Here is a 26,993-nt window from a genome sequence, read left to right as displayed (position 1 = left end):
GGCGGCCGCTCCCTGCCCTCCCGCCGCGCCGGATGCGGGTGTCTAGGAGCTGCCGAGCGCCGGGCGGGGGAAGAGCTGGGCAGGCCACCGCCACTGGGGCTGACCCAGCCGGGCAATAAGGAGGAAAGGCAGCTGGGAATATGATCAGTGGGTCTCATCCTGGGGTCGCGGGACCCTGCATCCAGGGCAGTGGTTCACAGAAGTGCAGGGCTGGAAGGGACCTCATGAGATCAGCAGGTCCAGCCCCGCTGCTTCTCAACCTTTTTGTACCAGGACCCTTTTGTAAGCATCAGTGGCCAGTCCCGACCCAGTAAATAATAATTTAAGTAGAAAACAGTCCCCTGGCCCTGCAGGTGCCCCTCACACCCAACCCTAACTCTTGGCGGGGCCCCAAGCAGCCCCTCGCAGGCTGAAGCTCTGCCAGCAAACCCATCTATCCCCACCTTTTTTTCTCCTTTAAGGGAGAATTGTTGTTTGATCCATTTTTGAAGTTTGTTCACAACCCTTTCTATTCTTGCAACCCACTGTCGGGTCACAACCCACAGGTTGAGAAATGGTGGTCTAGGGGGTCCATCAAAGATGACCATGATCAATGGAAAGTATGTGAACACCTGCATGTACAGTTCAGAGGGTCCGCACTTCCATTCCAATTTTTCTAGGGGTTTGCAAATGAAAAAAGGCTGAAAACCACTGGCTTAGATCAAATCCGGAGTAATTAACACCCATGGGTTCATAAGACAGTGGAACCATTCAAGGGAGCGTGAAAGGTGGTATTGATGCCTGGGGACGAACAAGGCTTGCCATAAAAGTAGACACTTTTGGCTGACGGTGTCTGCACAGCATGCTGAGAGTGGAGGGGTAAGTTTCCAGTCTGGAAAAACAGGAACAAAGCAGGAGAGAGACCACTAAGGAAACCACTGCACAAAAGGGAGTTTCAGGTTTGGGTGTGCAGCAAGAACGCACAGTTCTAAAGCATTGACTGAACTGGACACCAGTAAAGAAAGGGAACTGTGGAAGACCAAGAGACAAGCCATTAACAAAGATATAGGTGAACTAGAAATCAGCTAGGAAGAAATGGAAGAATTACTAGGCACTGCAGTCTTGGGGAGGGGGGGGGAGAAAAAGCTGTCTGCTTTATTCATGACATGGCCCAGAAAGAAATTAGCCAAGACATTGCTGAGTCCTTTTGATTAGTACTGAGTTTTCTCAACCTCCAGTTAAGTCAAATGAGGTGTTTGTCAAGCTATGCCCTTGGTTCACAACAAGCAACCATGAACTCATAGCTATAGGGCAACATGAGAAGTCTTTAGTTTTGCTTTTGTGTTCTCACTACAGAAAATCTTTCTGTCAGCATTTTAGCCATGAGATGTCTCCATTTTCTAGCTGGCCTGTCCAGTAAGAACCTTTACAGTAAAGGGCATACAGATGTTCGACTCACTCACACGCTGTTTTGGTAATTTTTTTCCCCTTTGGCAGGCATTGCAACTCCTGCTTGGAGTGACTGTAGCATGGGTAATTACACTCATGCTAATTTTAATGTAACTAACCTAGTAACAGCATTAGCACGGTGGCATAGATTTCAACCCAGAAGTCCATCCTAGGCACAAACTTGGGTTGCTAAAGCAGACAATAAATTACATCAGTGTGACCATCTTGATGCTTGCTTTACTAATCCAGTCCAACACTGCTCGAGTCCATTGTAAACTCATTGGCCATGTCCAGACAAACATGGGCATGTGCCACACCACACAGGCAGGCATTCCCCACACTTCTACCTTGCAGCATGGCGGGGCAGAGTTTTCACCCCAGGAGATCCCTCCAAAAAGGGGGGTGGCACACATGGTGGCAGCATGCGCTGCCCAAAACTGGAGCCTGGTTGGCCAGTGCCACACTCCAACTGCTGGCCAGGCTCCCAGCTTCTGGAGTGCCACAGTTGCAGTTCCCTGAGGCCCCGAGGACCCCAGGTAAGGCTGCTGGGGCCAGCAACCTCCCCTGCCCTATCTGGGGTAACCTGCTGTGTGCCAAAATGCCTGCATTATGGTGCATTCCCTGGGAACGAGCAGCAGCAGCACAAGGTATGCTGCCACTACTTGTCCCCAGGGGAAAACAAACATCCGTGCTTGTCTGGATACAGCCATATTGTCTTCAGCAGCCTATGAGTCTGGACAAAATACCTGTCAAAGGGACACATACCTCCTTGAAGCATCAGTGAGGGGTTTTTTTTCCCCCATGTGGATTCAGTCCACATTTTGCTCTGAACCCTTAATCCTGAGAAAAGCCATTGAAGAAATTGGGAGGGAAAACTGTAAAATATTGTCAATCTTTCATCAATGTTTTGCAGTGTTGTGACCAACTTTGATTCTCAGCTTTATGTTAATTTGCATATGGGTAACTTGCATAGGATACAAGCTGAACACATTTCTCTTGATTATTTTGCTAGAGGTAATCTGGATTTGATTTTCACCAAAGGTCTTAAAGTTGCTACTTTTTTAACAGCATATTCAAGAACTAAGCCATTGTGTTAAGACATCGTGGTATTTCTCTTAGCTACAATGAAATGCGTGCTTTATGGAACAAATTCTGCTTTGACTTCTAATGTGATAAGTGATTGGTGCTCAATGTCTGGTCCATGGGTCTGATGTGACCCAAGAGGCCACATCACCCAAACTGTGGGTCTCCCAACTGGTCTGAAAACATGACAGCAGAGTGGTGGCAATGTTATTGCCACTCCCCTGGGGCAAAATTAATGGACCTATGGGGAGCCCCACAGGCTGATATGGCCCTGTCTGATAGATGGCACTGGTGCACAGTGGGAGTGGCCTGTGAGGTTGAGCATGTGAGGTGAACAGCTGGATCCAGTGTGTGGGGCTGGGCCAGCACACTGGATCACCCCTGCCTGCTTAACCCACATTTGATTTGGCCTGCAGACCAACCTTGCACAGGATCCAGCCTATAGACCAACCCCACACCACTCTAGCTCATAGGGCTAGAAACTTGAGCACCACTATACTAAATCATTGCAGTTTGGCCCAATTTTCTAACTGATGCCCTGCTTTTGTCATGTGAAAGGTGAATCCTTACTTCTGTCCAGGGCATTGCTGGTTGAATGGCAGTGTTCTGTTATTCCAAGAGGTTCAAGAGGCTAAGTCAATATAGGATATTGCTGTAGACATACAATTAACCTTAACTTTTCCTGATCTGTGACATTTGAATTACAATCTTAATTTTATTTAAAGGTACTGCTAGATGTACAAACCCTACAAAAACAGAACCTGTAAATACTGTGGGGTGGGGACTGTTTGCATAGTGTCTATCATCCAGCTTCTATTGAAAATATTTGGTGTACTAAAGCACACATCTCACTGAATATATACTGTTGTGTTTTTTGCTGTTGCAAGACCCAAATTATGCCCTTGATTCAACAACAAGCAAGCATGAACTAGTTTATTTCATGAACAAGAAAATGAAAAAAGTATTTAGTTTTACTTTTGTATTCCTATTATGGAAAATCTGTCAGCATGAGTTATATCCAATTTCTAGCTGGCCTGTCCAGTAAAAACATTTACAATAAAGGGCATGCAGCTGTTCAGTCAGCTCACGCGATGTTGGGGTAACTTTTCCCCCTCTTCCACAGGGAGCCTGCTTCAACTTCTTCTAAAGTTTATCATAAAACTGTCACTGTTTTTTAGCAAGCAAAGGGATAGAAACTGATTTTTGCCTGAACTTTTGAGTTATCTCATCCAAGGTAGCAAGGTCGTGTTCTAGGGCAGTGGTTTTCAACATTTTTTTTGTACTGTGACCCATTTGGAAACATCGATGGCCAGTCCCGACCCAGTGCCTCTCATTGTCCCCACAGTGTGTGGGGCAAGGGGTGGGTATGTGGGGCAGGGTAGGGTGTGTGTGGGGCATGAGGCGCGGCGGGGGGGTGCGGGGGGTGGAAGCAGCCCCTTGCAAGCTGGAACTCTTGGCAGCCTGCAACGGAAAGCCACGGTTTCCCATGTTTTTCTCCTTTAAAGAAGAATCCATTTTTAAAGTTTCCTCGCTACCTTCTATATTCTTGCAAACCACTTTTGGGTCACAACCCCCAGGTTGAGAAATGTTAGTCTAGGGCAACTGAAATACAGAAGTCACTGTCTTAAAAAGTTGTGCTGAGCTAGTCTGAAACGACCTAGATTGGGGTTTTTGTTGTCTTTAAAGAATTTTTTTGTTTTCCAAGCCAAGTCAGCCAAACCAAGTCCAAATCCATGAGTCAGTCCAGAACCATATGTGGCCCTACAACTGGCAAATATCCTCCACCCCCACCAGGGCTTCAGATATTTCCAAAGTCTTTTGGCAGGCGTCCTATGTGCAGGCCCAAGCCTGGAGGCTTGGGGTTTGGATGCCCCCAAGTTTCACCTGCCCTCAGCCACATGGCTGCAGGAGCAAGCTAGGGAGGAGCCTCCCATTTCCATAAAATGGGCATTAAGTCCCAACACCTCCGTGGGTACTAAACCAGGCCAGAAGAAGTCTTCCCTGGGAGGGCTTACGGAGAACTGCCTTCTTGGACTCAGATGCATGGTGTTTCCCTGCCAGGTAAGTAGATTGGGTACTAACAGCTGTGTAGCCCAGCAACATGGAGCTGGGTATGGGGCTACACATCCCTCTGTCCGGTGTCCTGGGCAGGTTTTGCAGGCTGTGGGGAGCTCCAGGTTGTCAGACTAGTTCAGGTGTCTACAAAAGAAGCAGAGATGTAGTTAGCCTTGTTAGTCTTTAAGTCAAGCAGACTGTGGGGTACATTTGCACCTCACAGACTAACCGAAGTAGATCTGTAGATGACAGAGGCTTTATTGAGCTGAAGCTTACTTCATCAGGATGCATCCAACACTTTGCTCAGCAAAGCCTGTGCTGCATCTAGCTCAGTGGGTTTTCAACCGGAGGTCGGCGGGCCCCTGGGAGCCTGCACGCTATATCTCAGGGGGTCTCAAAGCTTAGTCTGAGCAATCAAAAGCGTGTGAACACCCGCCCTTCCCATTCCCAGGGGCCCGCACCTCCATCCCCGATTTTGGAGGTTATAAGGCACTGCGGTAGACAGAGATCCGCTGCGGGGGCTCTAGAGGGTCCGGCTGCCAGGCCGTGACCCCTGGGCGGGCGGCGGCGGCGGGCGGGGCGCGCGCTCCCTGGAACAGCCGGCCACGTGCTTTCCGAGAAAGCGCCGGCAGAGCTAGAAAAGAGCCGTTGCGGGGAAAGCGAAAGTCAGGGCGAGCAGGAAGGGCGGGAGCGGAGCGGAGCGGAGCTCGGCTGGGGCTGGGGCTGGGGCCTCAGGTATAGCCGGAGGAGGCTGTGTCCGTTGCTCCTTTGGCTTCTTTCCCTGCTGCAGGCTGTCAGAGGGCGGCCGCAATTGCACGCCGGTGGGGGAAGCGCCCAGGCCAGAGGGTCGCCATCCTGCAACCCCGGGGCCCAGGGGTTTTGTGCACCCCCAAGCGCTGGGTATCATGGCAGGGATCCCCAGGGGGGTCATCCCCTCACTCCATCCTTGGGGATCACAGCTGCCTCGATCCCTAAGGCCCAGGCGTTTTACACTGGGCATAAGGTAAACCCGTGTGGCTGGGATGGCTCCCAGCCCTATGGTGGACCCTGCTACCCCAATGAAAGGTGGGCAGCACCTGGCTGTAAAGTTAGTACATATTTATTTTGGAGGTCTAACCTTATAGCTGGTTGGGGGGTTTTATGGCAGGATAGCTACTTTGCACATATACGTGTGACACAGCCGCTGGGCACATTTAAAAGCACCTGGCACTGTGTCACGTGCACTTGCATAAATGGCAAAATGCACATTGGTGCTGAGAAAATGGTGGTGGTGTGCTTTTGAACTAGTTCAGGGGTTTTCAACCTTTCTGGGTCAGTATACTCCTGGCAGCCGGTCAAAAAAGGAGTCCCCTGGCAGCCCGTGAACACCTGGGGGGTGGAGGGTTCCCCAACAGCTGGTTGACAAGAGTGCCAGTGGTGCCTGCTGCTGAGTACCCCCTGAGGCCTTCCCAAGTACCCCCAGGGGTACACATGCCCCTGGTTGAAACCCCCTGAACTAATCTGCAATTCCTGTAGAGGGGGCCTTCTGGTATCCCTGCCCTACCACATCTTGGCAGCAGGAAGCGAGAGCTCCTGTTCTGCTTAAACCAGATGCTTTGCTACAGGCTGAGGGGGCAAACCTTCAAATTTCAGCTGTAACCACAAGTGCTCCATTTTTTTTATTTCTGTCGATCAAATGAGACGCTCAGTAGAACTGCAAGTTTTGAGAGCATGTTGCTTCAAAGTTCTTGGCAGCGATGGACCTTTCCCCTATGAAGAAGTGTTGTCATCTTTGAGGACATTCAAGTTCTTTTTAGCATTTTGCCTTTATAAAGTGTGTGCAGTGATTCTCAGCCAGGGTGCTAGGCCTATCCTGGGGTGCCGCCAGTTTCTTTGAAGGGTGCCGCAAGTTTGAACTGTTCTATTTCTAAAGAAAGTATCAGGATAACCACCTAAATTGAATTAGTTCTTGATTGTTGAACAACTACAGACAGAAACCAAAAAAATATTGTCAGTTCTTCCAGGTATCTGTCTCAGTTCAGGAAAGGGGTGTTCTTTCCCACTGGGTTTGCTGATAGAAACCTTTTCTGTATAAAATGTGAGGAGATAAGTAAATAAGCTAAGTTCTAAGCCAGGCTAATGTTGTCCTTGCCTGGAGGATCCCCCAGCCCTCCTGCCAAGTTCCTGTGTAAGGAGATAAGTATTGTCATAAATTGGTTTTTGACACTGGGTGCCACTCAATTCACAGAATTTATGGAGGGGCACCTTGAGTCCAGTCAGGGATACCTTGAGTCCATAAAAGTTGAGGACCACCAGGTTAGGGGCTCCTGTAGACACACATGGTCCCTACTAGCATTGTGACATGCACCAGTAATTTAGCTGGTACCCATCCCTTACTCCAGAGAGAGCTCAGTTTGATCAAAGGTTAAATCTTTAATGGTTTAAAGGGACATATCATATGAAATGATTCCCACACCGACACAACAAAATTTTTCTCATGTCAAATTGAATGCCTGAACAGACTGGTGGAGAAGGGGGAGAGAGAATTCCTGGTTGCAGACAGCCTTATTCTTTCAAACCTGATATTTGGATTGCTGTGTCTGGCTATGAACACACATTCAAATAATCTGGGAGGATTCTCCCAGGTGCGGTCTGGTAAAGAAACTTACCCAGAGCCAGGTGTACAGACATTTGAATTGCTGAGCCCCTGAAGAGTGGAGAGCTTGCAGAGCTGACGCTGTGCAGCCAGGGAGGGGCCCTGTGCACATATCTCAGTGTGCTCTGCAGGCTCCTTTAGTCTGCCTGGTGACAAATGGCTACAGTATATAGGGCAGCCTTGACTGGCTGACCTAAACTGCCCTTGATCAGCCTGTGTTTCCCTGCAGCATAATGTGAGGATTGTGAAATGGGTGTGCTTTTCAGAGCAGCAGAGTCCAGTGAACAACACAGTTGCCCAGGAAAGAGGGGGACCATGGAGGACCATACTCTCTTCTGAGACCAGCCATAGCATGTACAGATATTCACTGTCCCAGGAGAAACTCCTTGGAGTGATTTATCCCTGGTTGTTCCCAGGTTACTTTTCTCCTGGAATGGCCATTTTTACTCTAGGAGAAAAAGGCCAAACATCTGGACACTTGTGGTTTCTCCTGGGCAAGCAGCAATTCTCCCAGGAGAAACAATGTCTGAACGAGGCACGTCTTACTGACTAGCCAAAACAGAGTCAGTATGGTATGCGGATATCTCAAAGGTCAACACAATATGCAACACTTTTGTTTAAAAATATTATAAAGGGTTAAGCAATAAACACATGCTGTGGCTGATGCTGGATAAATTTGAGGCTTGCTTCTTTAAATGTCTTGGTTAGCACTTGCAGGTTGTTGGTTGAAGCCATGTTGGTCTAAGGACATAGGCAGGCAAGGTCTTTGGGTAGAACAAATACGTTCTTTGCAAGCTTTCAGGCACAAACACACTTGAAGAAGGATGTTTGTGCCCAAAAGCTTGCAAAGAACTTTTTCCCAGCTATTTAGTTGGTCTAATAAAAGATAACACATCTACCCAAAGAACCTTGCCTACTTGGTTAGCATTTGTAATTCAGATACGGGAACAACCCAGGAGACTGAGTACTGTTATTTTTGTTCTATCCTTACAAATTCCACAGAAGTTCAAGAATCAACATCCAACCAAAAACTGCTTTTATTTATATCATTTGTAAATTACAGAGATTATGAAACTATATACATGGTTATCCTTTGATCTGGGACACTGTTTTTGTGGAAAATTACTTATGTTCATAAGTTTCTCAGACAAAGTTTGACTTCATTTCCGTAGGCAGCTATAAATCATTCAGAATGGACAGTTGCAGAAAGATGTTTTTGTTTCTTTTATATCTATTCCACACACAGCAAGGAGACATATCACAAATCTGACAGTGGAGTACTCTCTCCCCTTGCTTTCCCAAAGGCTTACAAATGAAAGCAACACTGATAGTCACAATTTTTTTCTGAGGAAAAGATAGATGCCTCCTTGATGTCAGTTACAGACTGCTAAATTCAACAGAGCCAGGATTTCTTTTCCAGCAAATAAACTCATAAGGTGCAAATATTTAGGGGTATACGTTTTTTAAAAAGTCAGTTATATGCTCCAATAATCATTTTCTCATATATATCCATATTATGCATGCATAATTAAGTGTGTTCAGAGTCAATACTTTAAAGGAAGCCTTTGGATGCCTATTGTTAAGAGTAATGTAGATCTTGGTAAATTTGCAACAGACAGTTCTGCGTAAAGACAGTTAAATCTATTGTGACTGAAACAAAAAGGTCAAATTACCACTTATTTATTTTTATTAGGGATGAACCGACAGAGATTTTTGGGGCCGATACTGATAGCCGATATTTAAGGAGGCATATCAGCCAATACCAATCTGATTTCTGATACAGCTGCCCCCAGCTGGTAAGTCCGGTGTGGTGGAAGGAGAGGGGGGAGGGAACAGGCATGGGGGGGCAGATCAACGCCCCCCGCAGTGAGGGAGGGGGCAGGGGCAGACACTGCCCAGGCGGGGCAGGGAGCGGGGTGTGGAGACGGGGCTCGTGGGGGGAGGCGGCTCCTGCAGCTGCTTGCACCCTGGGAGGGCATGAGGTGGGGGCGCACATGCCCCCTGGACCTGCATGGGCTGCAGCCGGGGCTGTGCAGGGCTCTTCTCAGTAGGGGCTGAGCTTCGAGCGGGCGCCAGTGGTTCAGGGAGGATGCTGCATCCACCTCATATTTTGCTCCCAGCACTGCTGCTGCCAACTGACCACCGCAGCCCTGGCTCTTTCCGGCACGTGGGTGGAAGCAGGGCACTGAGCCAGGGCTCTGCTGGGCACCTGACAGCGGCAGCGCTGGGAGCAGAGTGGTGGTGAAATTTGGGGTGGATGCAGCATCCTCCCAGTGCTGCTGACACCCGCTCTGAGCCCAGCCCCCACCAAGAAAAGCCCCGCACAGCCACCGGTGCAGCCCAGCCTGCCCCATGCAGATCCAGTGGGCACATGCCCCCCCTCCATGCCCTCACAGGGTTCAAGCAGTGGCGGGAGCTGCCTCTCTGCCACCCCCCACCCCGGGGCAGCACCCTCCCTCACTGCAGGGGGCATTAATCTGCGCCCCCACCACGCCCCTTCCCTTCCTCCTCCCCTTCCACCACACCTGACTTACCAGCTGGAGGCAACTCTCAATGCTGCCAGCTGTGGTCCTTGGTGCCTGAGTGCTGCGCTGTGGCTGCATGCAGCACAGGCATTTATCGGCCAGGTTATCGGCCCCATTGGGCCAATATCCGATACAGCCAGTTTTCTTTATATCCGTACCAATACAATGCAACCTCTAATTTTTATCCATATCCCAGGGCATTTGGCCCTTTGTAACTTGTCACCAGATATACACAAGCTGGTTAGTGCTCAGCATCTGAAGAAGCTACTCAGCATTCTTGTAATCATTTAAAGTGTGCCCCTAAGGCTTCATTTATTGCATAGCAAGAACATCCAAACCCTGTATTGAATAAGGATTGCTTTTGTTCTTTCTAGGCTTTTCTAATGAACAGATTTAGCTTCACAACCGTCCTGCAAAACTGTAAAGCAGTTAATAAAGCCTCCCAAATGCATACTATAGACAAAAAGAGATTGTGACCTCTAAAATTTAGTGCCTGTAGAGTTTCTAGAGCTGTCTCCACTTTCCAGGCTTCCCTTCTCCCCCTTTCTTTTCCTCCACAAGGGGTTTTATTTCAGGAAGATAAAATCTAGCCTTAAGCTAAAAGTTCATGGCAGTAAAAAGTGATTGATGACATGTGTTGGTTAATCAGCCTAACAAAGGCCTTTAATTTAAAATAAGAACCAAAAAAGAGACATTATAACAAAAATCTAAACAACAAACTCCCCAGTTTTCTGAAAACATCTAAAGCCTCTTCAGTTAGCCTAATATTTTGCTTTCCAATTTTTTCATGAAGATAACATCTTCATTCTACATTAAGTCTTATTTTCAGTGATCCCTAATTCTCATAAACCAAATGCACACCTAGCATACATGTCAGAGAAGGATTTGGCCCATTGACTTCCACAGTAATGCTCACCTGAGTAAAGGGTAGCAGGCCAAGCTCCAAAAGGTGCCACAGTAATTCATGACTCCATTGACTTTAGTATGGAGACGGATCATATGGATTTGAAAGTGGACATAAGCCCAAGAAAGAGCATTGTGTTGACTTCCAGGAAGCAGTTATGTACAAAGCAAAATTTACTTTTTTTTTAAATAACATTTTCATTTTTCATAGGCTTCCTTGTTCTTCAATGTATCAGAACTTCAGTCAGCTGAATATGGAGGACTCAGCTAGAAGAGAAAAAGAAAGACACCAGCTGTAAGGTAGTTATTGATACTCATTAAAATGCAAATCAAGTCCCGCATTTCTAAAGGGAATTGCCATTACAGCTGGTAGTCATAGTGCAAACAGCTAAAACTCTAATGCATGTAATGCTTCCCTGTTCTAGACCCTGTCTAGATGTTTTTAGACTCAAGGCACACGTTGGAAAAAGCCAGCTCTTAGTTTTACACCTGTTTTTTGACTACAGAAAAATAATAGAGCAATTCTTCCATTGCAAAGAACTAGGAAAGACCACAACCCTATGGATTCCTCTTTGAAAACTCTAGGTTTATCTTGGGAGTCATGTTTGCACATCTAACAGTGGTAACATTGCATGGACCCTGCAGCACCCTTGAAATAACCTCAAGGCACCTCAGGGTGCCAAAACAACTTGGTTGAGAATCACTGATCTAGAGACTGTCTAATAGTTTTTAGGTCCTTTTTTGTTTGAATATATAGTGTGGGTGAGGGAGTACACCATAAATAACTTTTCTTAAATGTAAACACTTTTCTGTGGTCCTTGAGGCCCAAGCCTGGGTACAACAGGATTTTTAAAATGCATATCATGTCTCTTAGGTGGATTAGGGGCTTGCTGGAAAACTGTCAAAAGCTGCTGCTGTTAAAACTCTTATAATGTGACCTGGGGTGTGCCCTCCTGCCTTGCCACTGCAGCTTCTCACTCTAATCTTCTATGCCCTGCATTGTGATCTCCTCCCCTTTCAAAGGTGGAGAGACCCATTTGATTTGACTGTCAAAGCTTGCTGCTGAGAGTGTGGTTTGATTTAAGACAACACTTGTGAACTCCCCTAACATTCCCACTTACACCGAGTCAAACATGAAGTGTTAAATTAAACCTGCAAAGGCCAGAGTTCAGTTTCCCTGATTCCCACCCGCCTCTGACCAGAACCCAGATTAATCAGCATTTCCAGCATAACCCTGCAACCTGCCCCACACTATTTAGAAGCACCCAGGCATTCCATCAGCAAGTTACTTGTCCCCTCAGATCCTGTTTCTCTTCCTCTCAACCTAAACATTTCTGCTGTAGTCAGCACTGGTGAAGCCTCACCTGGAGGGCTGTGTCTAGCTTTGGGACCCACACATCAAGAATGTGGACAGATTCTAGAGTCCAGTGAAGAGGGGCCTGGGAAGCAAGACTTAGGAAGAAAGTCTGAGAGAACTATGATTATTTGGTATGAAGAAGAAAAGACTGAGGAGGGATTTGATAACCATTTTCAAATACCTGAAGAGGGATCATAGAGAGAATGAAGATAGGGGTAGGCTTTCCTCTGTGACCATAGGGGACAGAAGTAGGAGCAGCAGCTTTAAGCTGTAGCAGAGGAAATTTAGGTTGGAGATCAGGAGGAACTTTCTGACCATGAGGATGGTCAAGCATTGGAACAGGCTACCAAGAGAAATTGTGGAATCTCCATCTTTGGAAATATTTAAGAGCAGGTTGGACAGACACTTGGCTGGGATGATTTAGTCGGGGATGATCCTGCCTTGAGCAGAGCGCTGGACAAGATGACCTTTTGAGGTCCCTTCCAGCCCTACTTTCCTATGATCCTGTGATCCTAAACAATCCACCAAAGGGATCAAGGGAGAAGATACAAAGGAATATAGTGAGCACTGCAGACATGTTGTAGGTAGGGAATGCTTTTTGAGTCTCATTGTTAGATTGGAAGAACTAGTTTCCAGAAATCTCTGACTATAAACAAAATATTAAACTAACTTAATGCTAAGTGAAATGAAAGTTCAGCAATGGCATAAATAAGGCAGTTCAGAATTCTGCAATACTCCTGACACACATAATACAAAGTTAAGTTAATAACATGGATCAGGAGACTTTAAAAAAATAATTTTGAAAGGGACAGTGATTTTTAAAGATGGATTTTAAAGAAAACTGGTATTTCAATAATCTGGGTTGTTTTTGAAATCCCAGGGTTTTTTTAGTTAGGTGATCAGGGTGCTAGTTGGGGAAAGAGGGAGTACAGAAAAGGAATATATTTGGCTTCTTCAGTAACCTTTCAGTTTGCTCTGCATTAACAAACCGTGATTCTACACCAGGAGGTTGGCAGTGTCAGGAGCCACAGGCATGCCTACACTGCATCAGAAGGTGCTAAAGAGTGCTGCCATGAGCACATGCTCCATCTGCTTGTTTCTACTCAGAAACGATGTCATGTAGCTACTTTCTGGCACATGCCTACAGCCACTCACAGGTTTTCAGTATTGGGTGTGCTCATGACAGCAGATACATAGCATACTTTTTCAAGCAAGCACGCAGGTGGTTTTCAGGGTGGCCCTCCTAACACTCTGTAATGCTATGTAGGCATACCATTAGGGTAGTTTCAGTTCTGCCACAGTCTGTACTGTGTGTTTTTTAAAAAGGTCATTTGAAGGAGAACTGAATGCCTTAAAGACATAAGCAGTGTTAGATCATAAATCAGTGAATGCATATATGTAATGTAATCCTGGACTCAAAACAGGAAGTTTTCTTATAAATCTTTTAAGCCAAGAGTGTTTTGTTTCTCTGATAACATCCTGTTAGACCCTTCACTGTTATAAGGTAGTGTAGCTGACTTTGGGTTGAACTGTATTACACCAGCTGTGGTATAAAGTGTGGTGAGACTTAAATTAATATATATAAAGAAGTTTGAGATCCTTGCATGGAAAATGTCTAAGATACAGGCAACCCCCACTTGGCGCTCTTAATTTGTTCCTGAAAAACAGAGTGTTAAGCGAAACGAGCATTAAGTGAAATCGAAAGTATATGATGACCCAGGATGGTGACCACAGTTGTTTTTAATGACCCAAGATGGCAACTGTGAACGTTATAACGAATCTTGCTGAGTGCTAAGTGAAATCAGGTATCAATTTCAAATGAGTGTTATAGCGAAATAGCGCTAAGTGAAACAGCATTAAATGGGGGTTGCCTGTATAAAATTCACAGTACTATAGTGCCTATGAAAAAGACACCATTTCCTACCACACACAGTTTTCTAACATACCACAGAATTTTACTGTATTTACAGTAGGAAATAACAGCGTTATCTTCCTTTTCACTGTATGATAACTAGTGCTGAGATATATATTTTTAACAGTGATAACTAAAATTAACCCTTGGCATTGCAAAAGCAGCATTTCTCCCAATTGGAATTTTTACTTTCTGTGTTATGTAACCCATCTACTTTGTATAAAAATTATGAATAGAAAAACTTTCCACATACAGCAGTTTCAATTACTGTGGGACTTAGGTGTTCTCTCAGCACAGCATAAACACTTGGAGACATGGGAAGAAGATCTGATGGAGAATGTGGATCTGTGGAATCATTTAGGCTTAAAAGAAAAACAAAGAAAAATAATCTTTAAAATGACTTGGAAATGCTAGGAAGAAATCCCATTGTAATTTACTGCATCAATAAGGGATGCAGGAACTGCAGTTATTATTCTATAGTGGACCTGTCTACAAATTTAACTGATTTACCAATGAAGGGGCCCACTGATTACTGTATAGATGCATGCCAGTTTCTTATTAGCCAGCAAAGGGTCATACTTTTAATGGAACATTGTACACTTTATTCTATTCCAGCAGGCCAAAGGAGTCCTAAAAAAAGTTTATTTTGCCAATTCTGCCTGCATAGGGACATCCTCAGGTGACATTGTTGCTACATCACTACCACCTTCTGGTCTCTTGAGATGAGTTGTGATAAAGGAAAGAATTTGGAGCCCAGCTCTATAATGGCTCCTGAAGGTTATTTTAAGATGATATAGATTAAAGTAACCTAAATACTATATACTATACTAATTTATGCAGAATGCCTTTCCCAACACCTGGACAACATCCTGAATATGAGAGCATAAGGTGGCTCAATGCCCACTTTACTTTTACTTAGTCCTGTCTTACACTGAGCACTTCTGGCTAGTCCTTCTTGTCTCTGGACTGGAAAAATGAAGGCCGTATATCTTTGTGTTGTCATGAGCAGGTCTATCCATGGGGAAAATGGTATAAAAAAGGAAAGAGGTGGGGAAAGTGCATGTAGTTTTACTCAATAACACTCAAAGTACATAGGTGCCCTGAGATTTACTTACATTTTGGAGATTGGGATAAATACAGAGGGAACATAACCTTTGACTCCTTCTGTAGGTCTTGAGACTAAAATGAAAGAAAGTTAGAAAAAATAAATGCTCTAACGTTTTTAGTCTTAGTATCTACTGATATTTGATACAAATATTTTAAAATCTGCAGACAATATGGGCTAAAAAAGGAAACATAAAAAGTTGTTTAATTACAAGTAGGCAATGAGCAGATGGCTATACACAGGGTAAATTGCCAAGATAAGGCTCAATCCTGGAATGGCTTCTGTACATAAGTGACTATGCTCACTTACATTCTTTGAAGTTATGGAGACTACTTAAGTGACTGGAGTTAGATGCTAAAGTTTTTGCATGTTTCAGCCTTTAGTTCCCAATCCAAAAACCCAAATATGCATCTATATATTGACTTCAGTGAGGCTACTCACATACATAAAGTTAAACCTATGTATGAGTTTTCAGAGGACCAGAGCCTAAACTCACTAAATTAATATGAAAGACTCCCAAATATTAGTCTCTGAATATTGTCTAGGAACCAAATTTTGCATTGGCATAAGAGGACCACTGAATCATCTGAAGTTGTATCCAACAAGTTGTATCTACCAATCCAGATTAATGTTCTTTTTCTAAGAAAAGACAGATGCTATATTTTTATTGCAAGTTTATGATGTATGTACAAAATATATACAAAAAAGAACTTGTCTAAAACATATCATGAGACAAGATGAGACTGTGCACCTTCTTAACTAATCTTGACTGGCAGTCTTAGTCAATGTATTTTCCATGGGCTTACAGCTGATCTGCCCCTAGAATTCTAAGTTGTTCTATGAACTGCTTGAATAATGTTAAGTTCCTGAAATCTCAAGTGACTAATTCTTAGACCTGCAGAAACAGCACATGACAGTGCAACATAATTGCTCAAACACGGAAGCAGAAAGACTTTAGAAGCAGAAACGATAATAATATAGTAAAAAAACTGGCACAGAAATATTATTTGAAAGTACATTTATTTTTGTGAACCGTAAGCAGAATAGACTTCCTACAATATTATTGCTTTTACAGAGAGATGTATTTCTTAGCCTCTCTGTGTGTATCATTGTTTGGTGTTTGTATTGCAGTTGCACTGAGGGATCACAGATCACAATCCCATTGTACTAGTTCAGGGGTTGGCAGTGGTTTTAGGCAGAGTGCCAAAAACACCTACAACCTCAACTTGTAAGATGTTGATGTGATGCAGGACAGCCATGAGGGGCCCAGTTCTTGTTGTGGCCGCAGAACCCCAGCCCTTTCCCTGCCTTCTGCCCCAAGGTACCACACCTTTGTGCTGGGGATTGCCTACCCCTGTGCTAGATGTTGTATAAACATAGAAAAAAAACCCCACAGTTCTTCCTTTTTTGCCTTATGCTTAGATAATAAATTCCTAGGACAACATATCTAAACAAGAGACAGAGTAAACAAAAAAAGCAAGTACAGTTCTCACAGAAGCATCTAAATCTGTTTTCCACATAAAAACATTTTTGAGTATCTTCTGAATTTATAATTTAAAAAAAGTAACATTAAACATAGAAAACAAAGCCTAACCTTCATTTGGCTGACAGCTGTAGTATCTGCCAAAAGCTTTATCTTTGGGGATGTCTGGATACAGATATTTCAGAGGGTTTTCAGGAACATTATCTGCCATAATAACTTTGTAATCCCGCAGAATGTCAGCAAATGGTAGTGCAGTTAAACGACCTTTATTATAGGGTTCCACTGAGTGGAATCTTACTTCTCCTGCATGATATGAAGAGCAGAATTGTTAATAGGCAAATAGCTTGCCAGTCATAATCAGCAACATGCTTCACCTTTCATTCACACTTAAGGTTGCCTGGAATTTATACATAATGCAGGATTCGTGTCACTCAAATTATTGTGGAAAGCCTTTTTGCACACAGTGGGCCAAATTTTTCCCTGGAGTAAACAGATGCAATTCCAGCTGAACCCAACAGAAGCTTTTCCTGTTTACTCCAAAGAATTGTGAAGCCTATCATTTTCAGGTCAGAATCCATATACCCCACAGGGAACGGTAATTAGTAAAACATACAGGGTCAGATCAAGTGGTGTTAACTGACACAACCCACTGATTTTAGCTGAATGATGCTGATTTACACTCCATAAAATATCTGGACTGTTGCATTTATTTGAAGGGGTTTCATTTTTATTTTATAAGACAATAATATTGGTCTCAAAACAGGACTGTGATATGATAAACAGTCCTTTTCAAAACTGTCTAAGATGGTTGCAACATATTAATTTGAATTTTAAAACAATCTGTTCCCTTTACGACAGTTAATGCTCCTGACAAATGACTAGGACTTTGAGTTCTGCCTTGTTTATTTGTGTGCTTTATATTGCACTTACCATTTTCTGAGTGGTCCACCCAGGTGAAGGTAATTCCTCCCAAATTGCTTTCACTAAACCTTAATAAAAATGTTCCAGGCATCTTGTCCTTGAGCAAAATTCGTTCTTTCTCCTTACTCACAAATCCCATTATATACCTATGAGTATAAAAAATCCTGGCTTTATTTATGGGGATAATTATCACATCTAGTCTACGGCATTCATTTGGTCAGCTTTTATGCAGCAAAACTAGATTTGTGCCAATCAAGGTGAAAAGCTGATTTTAGTATGATCCAATCTTGTAGACCTCACAAATGAAGTTAGCTACCCAGATGAAGTTGACCACCCACACAAAGTTAGCGAGTTTCACCTGTGGAGGATCACAACCTTGGGCCCACAGCAGAATGCAGCATGACAAAATTTATCATAATCCTTGAATGTAAGCTAACTGTGTCTTTAAAAGAGTAATATGAATATTCAATTTAAATAGGTCTCAATAAAGTTCTTTATTAACTTTTTGCCATGAAATAAATAATTGCACAAAATATGGCATGGCTAAAACATTCCTTAGTCTTTCAAAATTATTTTCTGAAGTACTGGATACAACCTTAATACAGATAATGGACAAATAAGACGCACGTTAAATTAATGTGCAGTTGCTAGTATATTGCTTACCCATCAATCCAGAGAGGAAGAATATGTTTTTTAATTAGGTCCAGTATTGCTTCCAGCCATACCCAAAAAGTGAATGACTTTCCAGGTAAATGTTCCTATTGGTTAAAAAAAAGATACTGACAATTTTTTTGACACAGTATCCATATCAGGAGTTCCTATGTAAGTGACAGTGATAGAGAGATTTTTTCAAACCAGTAATTCAAATAATCTATTCATGTGGAAAAATAAAATATCTATATGATATAACTTATATTTCAAGAACTTTCCTAGAAGTGCTCCCATTTATTCTCTCCCAAAAGAAAAATGTGTATCTACATCACATTCTGCTTCATGAAATTACATTTCAAGACTGCACAGCACATGGGACAAGCTGGACTTTCCTTACAAGAATTTTCAATTATATTTTAAATAATGAGTAAGTAGTATGAATATGATCAGTATTTTGTCTGATTTACACCAAAGTAACTTAGATATATTAATAGACTTAGATCCTGTCAGTTTTTCAAGTAGCCCTGCTTTAGGTCACACATGAGTATTTGGAATAATTTACTGTGTCCTTTATTAACAGAATCCATATATAACCTCTTAAATGATGGTCAGGGTCTGGCTCAAATTAATGATATGATGTTCACTTAAATAAGTCATTAGCTGACTGGAATGTACCAGGAAGATTCAGATAAGCTGACCGGCTAATGTCCAAGCCACTGATTCTATATTGATGACCATTATGTGGAGTAAATAGGCATTAAACTAAGGGTGCACTGATAAAAAAATGTAGGGCCGATACTGATGGCCAATTATTAATGAGCTGCATTGGCTGCTACCGATCTGATTGCCAATATGCAGCCTGGCAGCTTGGAGTGCAGCATCTGGCTGCTAAGTCTGGGTGGGAAGGGGCAGGGAAAGGGGCATGGGGGAGTAGATCAAGGCCCTTGTGGTTAGGGAGTGGGGCTAGGGCAGGGATAGGTGCTGCCCATCTGGGGCAGGGTGCAACACGGAGCCACAAGAGGCTTGTCTGGGGGGCACAAGGAGAAGCAGGGTGTGTGTTCCCCTGATCTGTGTGTGGGGTGAGGGCAGGTTGCTGTTGTGGGCTGGGGCTGGGGGCAGTGCCAGGTTCTTCCCAGTAGGGGGGGTTGGGCTGGGGCTGCACTAGGGCTGCACTGGGGTGGGGAGGGGGGGCTATAGGGTGGGCTGTAGCCATGCCAGAATTCACTGTAGCCCTCCCTCCCAGTGCTGTCATGCGTCCCCCTCCCCCACTCACAGCTTTGGCCTGTGCCCTGCCTTGGCTGGGCAGCATCTGCCCTAGCCCCAGCTCCACTCCCTTCCTCACTGCAGGGGCCTGGATCTGCCCCCACCCCATGCTCCTCCCTTCCCCCTTTCCCCCCAAAAGACTTACCACCTGGATGCTGCTCTGCAAGCTGCTGGGCTCGCTGTATGCAGGGTGCAGATGCACATGGCATTTATTGGCAACATTACTGGCCACATCAGCCAAAAAAAGCTTGTTGCTGATAATGTCAATTTTCCTTTTATTGGTGCCGATATGATTTGGACCAATATATCGGTGCACCTCTAGCATGAACCCTGGTTTAGGACACAAACTCATCTCACCCAGCCTTTTTACTTTAAGAAACTCCATTTGTTCTTTCCATCAAGTAATATTTTAGAATTAATGTAAGAACCCTGGGCCTGGAAATCCTGATAAGGGTAACCCATTGTGATGTCAGGCCTTGCCCTTTAGCTTTCAGTTAGGAGATTTGTTACTGGGACAGATGTTATATTTATTATGTGATTAATGGCAACATGCCACATATTCAACTAATTTATGATGATGTAAAGTTGCAAACTAGCCATAAGGATTTAGTGTGAAACATCTTAGTGGCTGGTTTGTCTAGCATTTTAATTTGAACATATGGCATGGTCTGCCTTGCCTTGCAGCCACACATGACAAGACGTGGAGTGCAGGGCAAGACAGGAAATGTGCCAGGCACATGGGAAGCAGATGGACTCCCCAGTGCTCTGCACTATTAAATGCCTTGTCCTCCACCTCACATATGAGCTACAGAGCAAGGCAGGAAACATACTGGGTGTGAAGGGCAGCCCATCAGTTCTCCTGCATCTGGCACTTTTATACACCTTGCCCTGTACCTACACATGAGCTGTAGGGCAAGGCAGGAAACGTGCTAGATACAGGGGGAGGTGATGGACTCTCCAAACCCCAACAGTTTCAAATGCTGTGCCCTCTACACTGCATGCAGGCTGCACAGCAAGAATGGAAACATGCAGGGGCATAAGGAGCCCTGCCTTCGGGATCGGGTAGGAGGCAGCCCTGCACCCTGGTTCAGAACTCTGGGCTGTCTCTTGCTTGATCTTGGGTATCAGCCACCAGAACATGGGGAGCCCCATCTCAAAAATCAGAATGCTGAGATCCCTGTATGCCATCAGTCACATGATCTGGATCTGAGTAACTGCCCAACCCCTAAGATCATGTGCCCTGCCATGCATGACTGGCATGACAGATTGCACGATTTTGGGGATTGGGCATAAAATTCCTTGGATCCTAATCCTGCGATTATATTAATGTCTGTCAGGGGCCTGAGATTAATTAGGTAAAATCAGTCCTTCATTCAAGCACTTAAAGAGCACTGTAATTTTCTTTTCACAACCATACCTTGCAGAACTTTCCCCAGGACAGTTGATAGTCACTGTAACTAGTTTGTTGCCCTAAAATTTAAAAAGAAATGTGAATCAATTAGTACAAAGTTCCTGAAATCAATTTGTTTGTGACACATCAATATAAAAACATTTGCATTATACATGACATTGAACAGAATAATATCACAAGCCAAATTAGTCTGAACCTGGACCTGCAGTTTGATCATCCCAACTATACCTTAAACAATTTTGGACTTCTGTTCTACACTGCCAGATAAACCATGTCCCTTATGTCCAAATCTCATCAGTTTCCTCCTGTCTTGAGGCTTTCTGTTCAAAGTTGTAGTAATTTTTTTTCTGATACATATGTCCTTACTAATTTACTTCTTGATTAATGCTAAGAAATAAAGTTCTATGCCAGGGTAGCTAAGGCATCTTGCTATAACTATGAAGGCATGCATTCAAGCCCTGCTCTGGGCTCATGCTATAGGTTACCCTTACTTGACTGAGCTGTGGATGGGTACCTGGGCATTCATGGTGGGAGTCAAATATGGTCAGTAGGGCTGTACGAAGCTTCGGTCCCTGATTCAATTCAGCAGAGATTTGGCCCAATTTGGTGGCCGAATCTCCAAATCTGAATCGCATCAGAGGACCCTTTAATCTTTCCGAATCAAATCGGAACTCTCCAAATTGATTTGGAGAGATTCAGAAAGATTTGGCGATTCAGACACAGACACAGCTTTAACTGTTTTTTCTACATACTTCAAGGTAGCAGGCGGCTCATGAATGCTGTGATGGTGGGGTGAATGGGGCTTCCCAGGGCGCTTGGCAGCAGACCCAGAAATGGACCAGAAGCACTTCCAGTCCACTTCCAGGTCCATCAGGGAGTGCACTGGGGGGGCCCCCTGGCTCGGTGACTGGTGCCTCCTGAGTCTGGGGGAGGGGAGGGAGACACCCGGGCTCCCCTGCGGCCGATTGCTGAGCGGGGGAGGCTCCCCAGCATGCTCCCCGGCAGAACTGGAAGTGGACTGGAAGTACTTCCGGTCCACTTCCAGGTTCGCTGCTGAGCACATGGAGGGCCCCCTCGCACTCCTGTGGGATGCTCCTTGCGCCCCAGCATTGCAGCTATCATGAGCCGCACCTGCTACCTCAAGGTATGTAGAAAATTTTTTTTAAAGCTGTGTCTATGTCCAAATCACTGATTCTCCAAATCGGCATTGAATCTTCAGATTCAGCCGAATTGAATCAGGGACGGTGATCCAAATCAATGAATCAAATCACTGTCCCTGATTCGGGCAGAATCCAAATCCGAATCCATATTGAATAGGGCCTGCTTCACACACCTTTAGTGGTCAGATACAACGCTGGCCACAGCATTTGTTTATGTACTGTTGGCTAAGATACTGCCATGCCTTAACCATGCTAACTGAATCTTTTTATTATTATTAATCTATTGATGAGCATTTCCTTGTTCTAGCTTTCCTTTATACTCAACAACTAATTTCCAGCTTTAATTATATGGTTACACCTTTTTAAGCCTTAGAAATCTCCTCACTCTCACAGCTTCCAGAATTTAGCCAAAGAACCCCTGTGATTTGTCAACATCTTAACTATCTCCACTTACGTACAGAAAAAAACAAGTTCTCTAATTCTATCAGCTTCATTCAGAGCCTGTACTCTTCTTTTGGAGAACAGGCAGGCAGATATTTGCCTCTCTCTCTCCTGCCACTTAAAGGTTTCTATTATCTGTACAACCCTACCACTTCCTGTCTACACAGGTGCTCCATCAGCATAGTAGGAGTGACTCCACTCTACACTCAGGAAACAAGGGCCCAGAATTAAAAAGAATCTTGTTTTTTTTTAAACTACAAAAACTAGGTTTCTTTTTTCTTTTTATTTCCTAACACATTTGTTAAGAAAGTTTGCTGGGGTTTAATGCAACTCTGACTCCCTTTAATTTATGTTAGTAGTTTAAAAGTTTATGAGATCTCTATGAACTATTGATCATGAATAAGTTGATGTGTATTATTTTCTTCAAAATATTTTAATGCATGTTGACATTGATAAGCTAAATGCTGGAAAGTAGAAGTTTCACAGAAAAATGGTCACCTGTGACTACTGATTGCTGGAGCTCAATTTATGTATTTACAACCTGAATTAGAATTAGCTTAACAGCTGGGGACCTGAGGGACATTTCAGACTCAGTTTTTGACTTCTAACTTGCACATGGACAGAGCTTAGCCTGTCAGGTTTAATATTTAGAGGAAAATGGAAAGAGAATGGCTTTCATAGTTTCCTGGTTTCTTACCCATCAGTTTCTCTGCCAGCATACTGAGCTGCTCAGAATTAAGTCCACGACCAACATATGATGAAAACTGCCAGCTTAGTACTTCCAGTAGCTGACTCAAAGTGGCAGCAGGGGGATTGTTAAAGAAAGACAAGTTCTGAAATAGAATTAATGCTTTGTTTAAACATTGTGAGTCACTCTGTGAAATAACGGAAGCCCCAGACTGCAAAAGAAATTCAGATATACTTTAAAAGCACCATTTTCTGAGACTTAAGATAACTCAGCTGAAAAGCTAACCACTAAGTGCAGATGTTCTTGCAAGGCAATTTTTAATCTGGAATAAACAAAATTTCAGTATGCCAGCTGTAGTAACTAACCTTTTAGATGCTTTATATTGTTTATAATGTTGAATTCTTTGGCTAATATTAGGGGTTTTTTTGTTTTGTTTTAAAATTGATTCCATTAAGCATACACCTAGAACCCCTGGCCTGTAGGCCAGATCTGGCTCCCAGCACCATGTCATCCAGCTTGCGGGGCTCCGCATGGGTCTGAAAAATTGGCAGCAGGGGACCAGTGCCCCTGCTCTGGACCCATGGGGAGCCCTGGGTCCTGTGCATTAGATTGGGCATATAGGGCAGTACAGAGCCTGATCTCAGGAAGCAGGGGCCATATGATGACAGATGGAACCCTATCTGGGCATCCGAGGCTGGACAGAGGCAGCACAGGGTCCAATCCCAGCATGTGAAGCTTGATCTGGCCTATGGACTGGCACTGTACCATTCAATTGGCCCTGTACCACTCACAGGGCTAAAAGCTTGAGCACCACTGGTCTAGAACACACTGGGTGCATCTACATGTGCAAAAGATCTGGGAGCAGTTTATTCTCAAGTAAACTACTTGAGAGTAAACACTCCTAGGCACATGTCTATATGTACAGGCATGAGGTAGCAGATTTGCTGCTCCTAGCAGCAGACTGCTCCTACTCCCTGTGGCCCTGCAACCGGTCTCTGCAGCAGCCAGGGGGAGCTCTAGGCTCCCCCTGGGTGCTCGCCTAAGGACCAGGAGACAGCTGTCTCCTGGAAATCTCTGCTGCCAGGGCAGAGGAACATTGTCCCTGCCCGGGCTCCAGTGGTGGAGCCTGCCCTGGCACCAGGCAGCTCCCAGGGGCAGGGAGAAATCTCCTGCCTCTGCTGCCTGTCCTACCAGGAGCACGTGCACTACTGTGAAGTTACTAATCTTGAGTAAATTTGCTACTTGCATTTGCAGGCCTGTACGTGGATGTTTACTGTGCAGTAAAGCATCTCGTATAGATGCACCCACTAATGACTATTTTCATAAGACTTTGTTAAGCAGCATGTGTGTGTTAAAAACAGAACCTAAACCTTGGATATGGCCTTGCTTATAACTATGAAAGGAAAATAACTTTGTATGTTAATAGTAGTGTTGACACCAAAAACAAACAGGTATAAATTGGCCATGGAACTTGGGAGATTTTTAACTGTCTGTGCTGTGAGTGTCTGGAACTGTTTCCAATCAGAGTAGCAAGGGCAAGAAATCTGTTTCTGATAGATGCAGGACTACAAGATTTCCATATACAACCTTCCACTTTCTGCCCAACTTCTAGGGAAACCATATTGAGTGAATAAAAGGGTACTTAAATCTACAGCACTGCCCTCTTTATCAAGACAAATTTTTAGTGCCATTAGTGACTTGCCCCCTATGAACTGATCAGACACTATTAAGTCACTTCACACAAATCAAAATATAGGAAGAAAATGGTGACAGTTTCAAATCAGTATTGACCAAAGTCACATTTGAACTATCAACTGAAGAGAAAAGGGCATTCTATCATGATCCGAAGAGCCAGCCAATTCCCCATGTAAACTTGGTTTTATTATACATGTAAATATGGATAACTTACAAGGTATGTATAGAAAACATGGCTAATTTTCCTAGAAGTATCAGAAATAATGAAAAAAAACACCTTTTTTCCCCAATGGATGTGTTTTCTAAGTGGATAACGGAGATTGGAAAGGTATAGGAAGGTTGTGTTTTGGATTTAAAGACTTACCTGAGGATCATTTGTTGACAAGTTATACCAAATAATAGAAGCCCAAGCATTAGGTAACTGACTGACATTGGAAATCATCACCACAGGCAAAGAGCTTGTCTGGTGAAAAGGAGAAATAAAGAATGTGAGTGTTGCAAAATGTGGCAAACATGGAAATTACTGGAGCATTATTAGTTATAACAAATAAAATAATATGATATTAAAAAAAACTGTAATGATCTTATCATCAGCTCTACCTTTCCCTGTATTCCTGAAACAAATCTAGTGAGGTATTGTCATTGGCTTATTTTTCATCTGTGTTCTAGTAGATACTTTCTCAGGAACCCAGTGAACGTTGAAGTTCAGTAGTATCTATAGGCATAGTGCATTATATGCTCCTAAAGCTTTTGTGTGCTTTGGTGCCACTTGGAGGATTGCAAACTGCTTCTACTGAACTCAGAGGAAATTGCCATTGACTTTATTGCTCAGTTTGGCTGCCATTGATTTCTCTACTAAACAAGATGTATCTATGCTATCCCTAAGTGAAGTGTACCCAGCAAATCAGAGTTAAAACAAAAATAAGTATTTGTGTTTTTGAACTAAACATGTAAAAAAGGCATCTTCTACCCATAAACCGTGGAAATTTTATAAGCAACAGATATTGTCTTGGTTTGAAATAAAAAAACTTAAAAAAACAAACAAAAACAACTCACTTCCAAATCTATGGTTAATCCATATAGACAGACTTGAGTTTCAAAGCTGATGGAGTGCAGCTCTTCAGTTACCATATGAGGGCCCTGAGGGAGCAAACAGTTTATGCAATTGTGAGCACAGCTGACATTTAAAACTGTTTTGGCACCTTGATTATTAACCAAACTGCTCAGAGTATACAACACTGAAAGAAAATACATCTATTGAATTACTTAGCAGTGGAAACTGTGGGGTTTTTTTTAAGAGATAAAAGAGCTTAAGACCTTAAATTCTGTCTAGAACTCTTGTGGTTTTCCGAAGTCATCAAGAAAGACTGTTTTAAATGTGTTATACTTTCATAAAGAAACAAAAATAACTGTATTTTCTGTAACCCATATTTTGTTTTGTTTTTAAAAAAAGCTGCTTCCCTGATTGATAGTTGTAATGTAAAACACAGATTCGCATTTCTTAAAAGATTCTGTCGGTCTTTGGTAGTTTGGGGCCATTAGCTCTCAGGCGTGGTAATCCTGAGCTGCAACCCTCAGTCTCTCTGCTGTCCAAGAGCTCCTCTTGTGTTTAGGACTACATTGTACATATTGCATGAACAGATGTCAGGAGCCCTCCTGCACCATCTTGGATGCAGGGACAGGCTGCATCTCAGGCACAAACTCTCCACTGGCTCCTGCATATACCTAGTGAATGCATGTTCTTGTTCTCTTCCATGCACAGAGCTAGTAGTGCATCTTGCATTGCAGCATACTGAATTTCCTCTGCCAGTAAAAAGGTACCAAGGTTATGGCTTTGCCCTGTTCTTCTACCTTTTTCAGGTGATTTGCTCTCTGAAAGGAACAAGAACAAATAATCTGTGTACAGGGAATGCACCCCTTCACAGACCAAGTAAAGATGGTTTCCTTGCACACTTTCTCTTCAGTATTCTACAGACCTGCAGGGGCAGAATTACAATCTAGCATTCAGTTGGGGACTGCAAAAGCTGCAGATCAGGTTTGAGCTTCCTCTAATGCTGGCTTTCTTCTACAACTGCCAAATTTTACAATTCCTAGTATAATCTTTAGCTGGAATAACCCCAGCTTTGTTGGGGGGAGGGGTGCAGGGAGGAGGAGACTAGGAGGAGCATTGTTTCAAAAATGAAAACAAGGCAAAAAATAAATTTACAAAGTTTCCTTTATACCTCATTAAACCATGAAGGAACAGTATTACTGAGCTTGCAGTTGATGTTGTAAATT

At 43.7% G+C, this 26,993-nt stretch overlaps 1 protein-coding gene across 1 annotated transcript; it reads right to left on the bottom strand.

Annotated features, from left to right (window-relative positions):
- Nucleotides 1–9,707: 9,707 nt before the first annotated feature.
- STAT4 (signal transducer and activator of transcription 4) lies at nt 9,708–26,588 on the bottom strand (the record flags this gene model as incomplete). Its single annotated transcript, XM_025191140.1, has 12 exons — nt 9,708–10,896; nt 14,152–14,260; nt 14,829–14,909; nt 15,014–15,077; nt 16,598–16,789; nt 17,417–17,553; nt 18,071–18,165; nt 20,739–20,791; nt 23,031–23,166; nt 25,081–25,179; nt 25,773–25,954; nt 26,442–26,588. Coding segments are annotated over 12 exons (1,322 nt in total), but the record flags the coding sequence as incomplete, so codon positions are not given.
- Between the last annotated feature and the right edge of the window lie 405 nt (nt 26,589–26,993).

The sequence above is a fragment of the Alligator sinensis genome, unplaced genomic scaffold (assembly GCF_000455745.1).
Source record: "Alligator sinensis unplaced genomic scaffold, ASM45574v1 scaffold351_1, whole genome shotgun sequence".
Lineage (NCBI taxonomy): Eukaryota > Metazoa > Chordata > Crocodylia > Alligatoridae > Alligator > Alligator sinensis.
The sequence above is the reverse complement of the archived record's forward strand: the minus strand, read 5'-3'. Positions and strand labels throughout refer to the sequence as shown.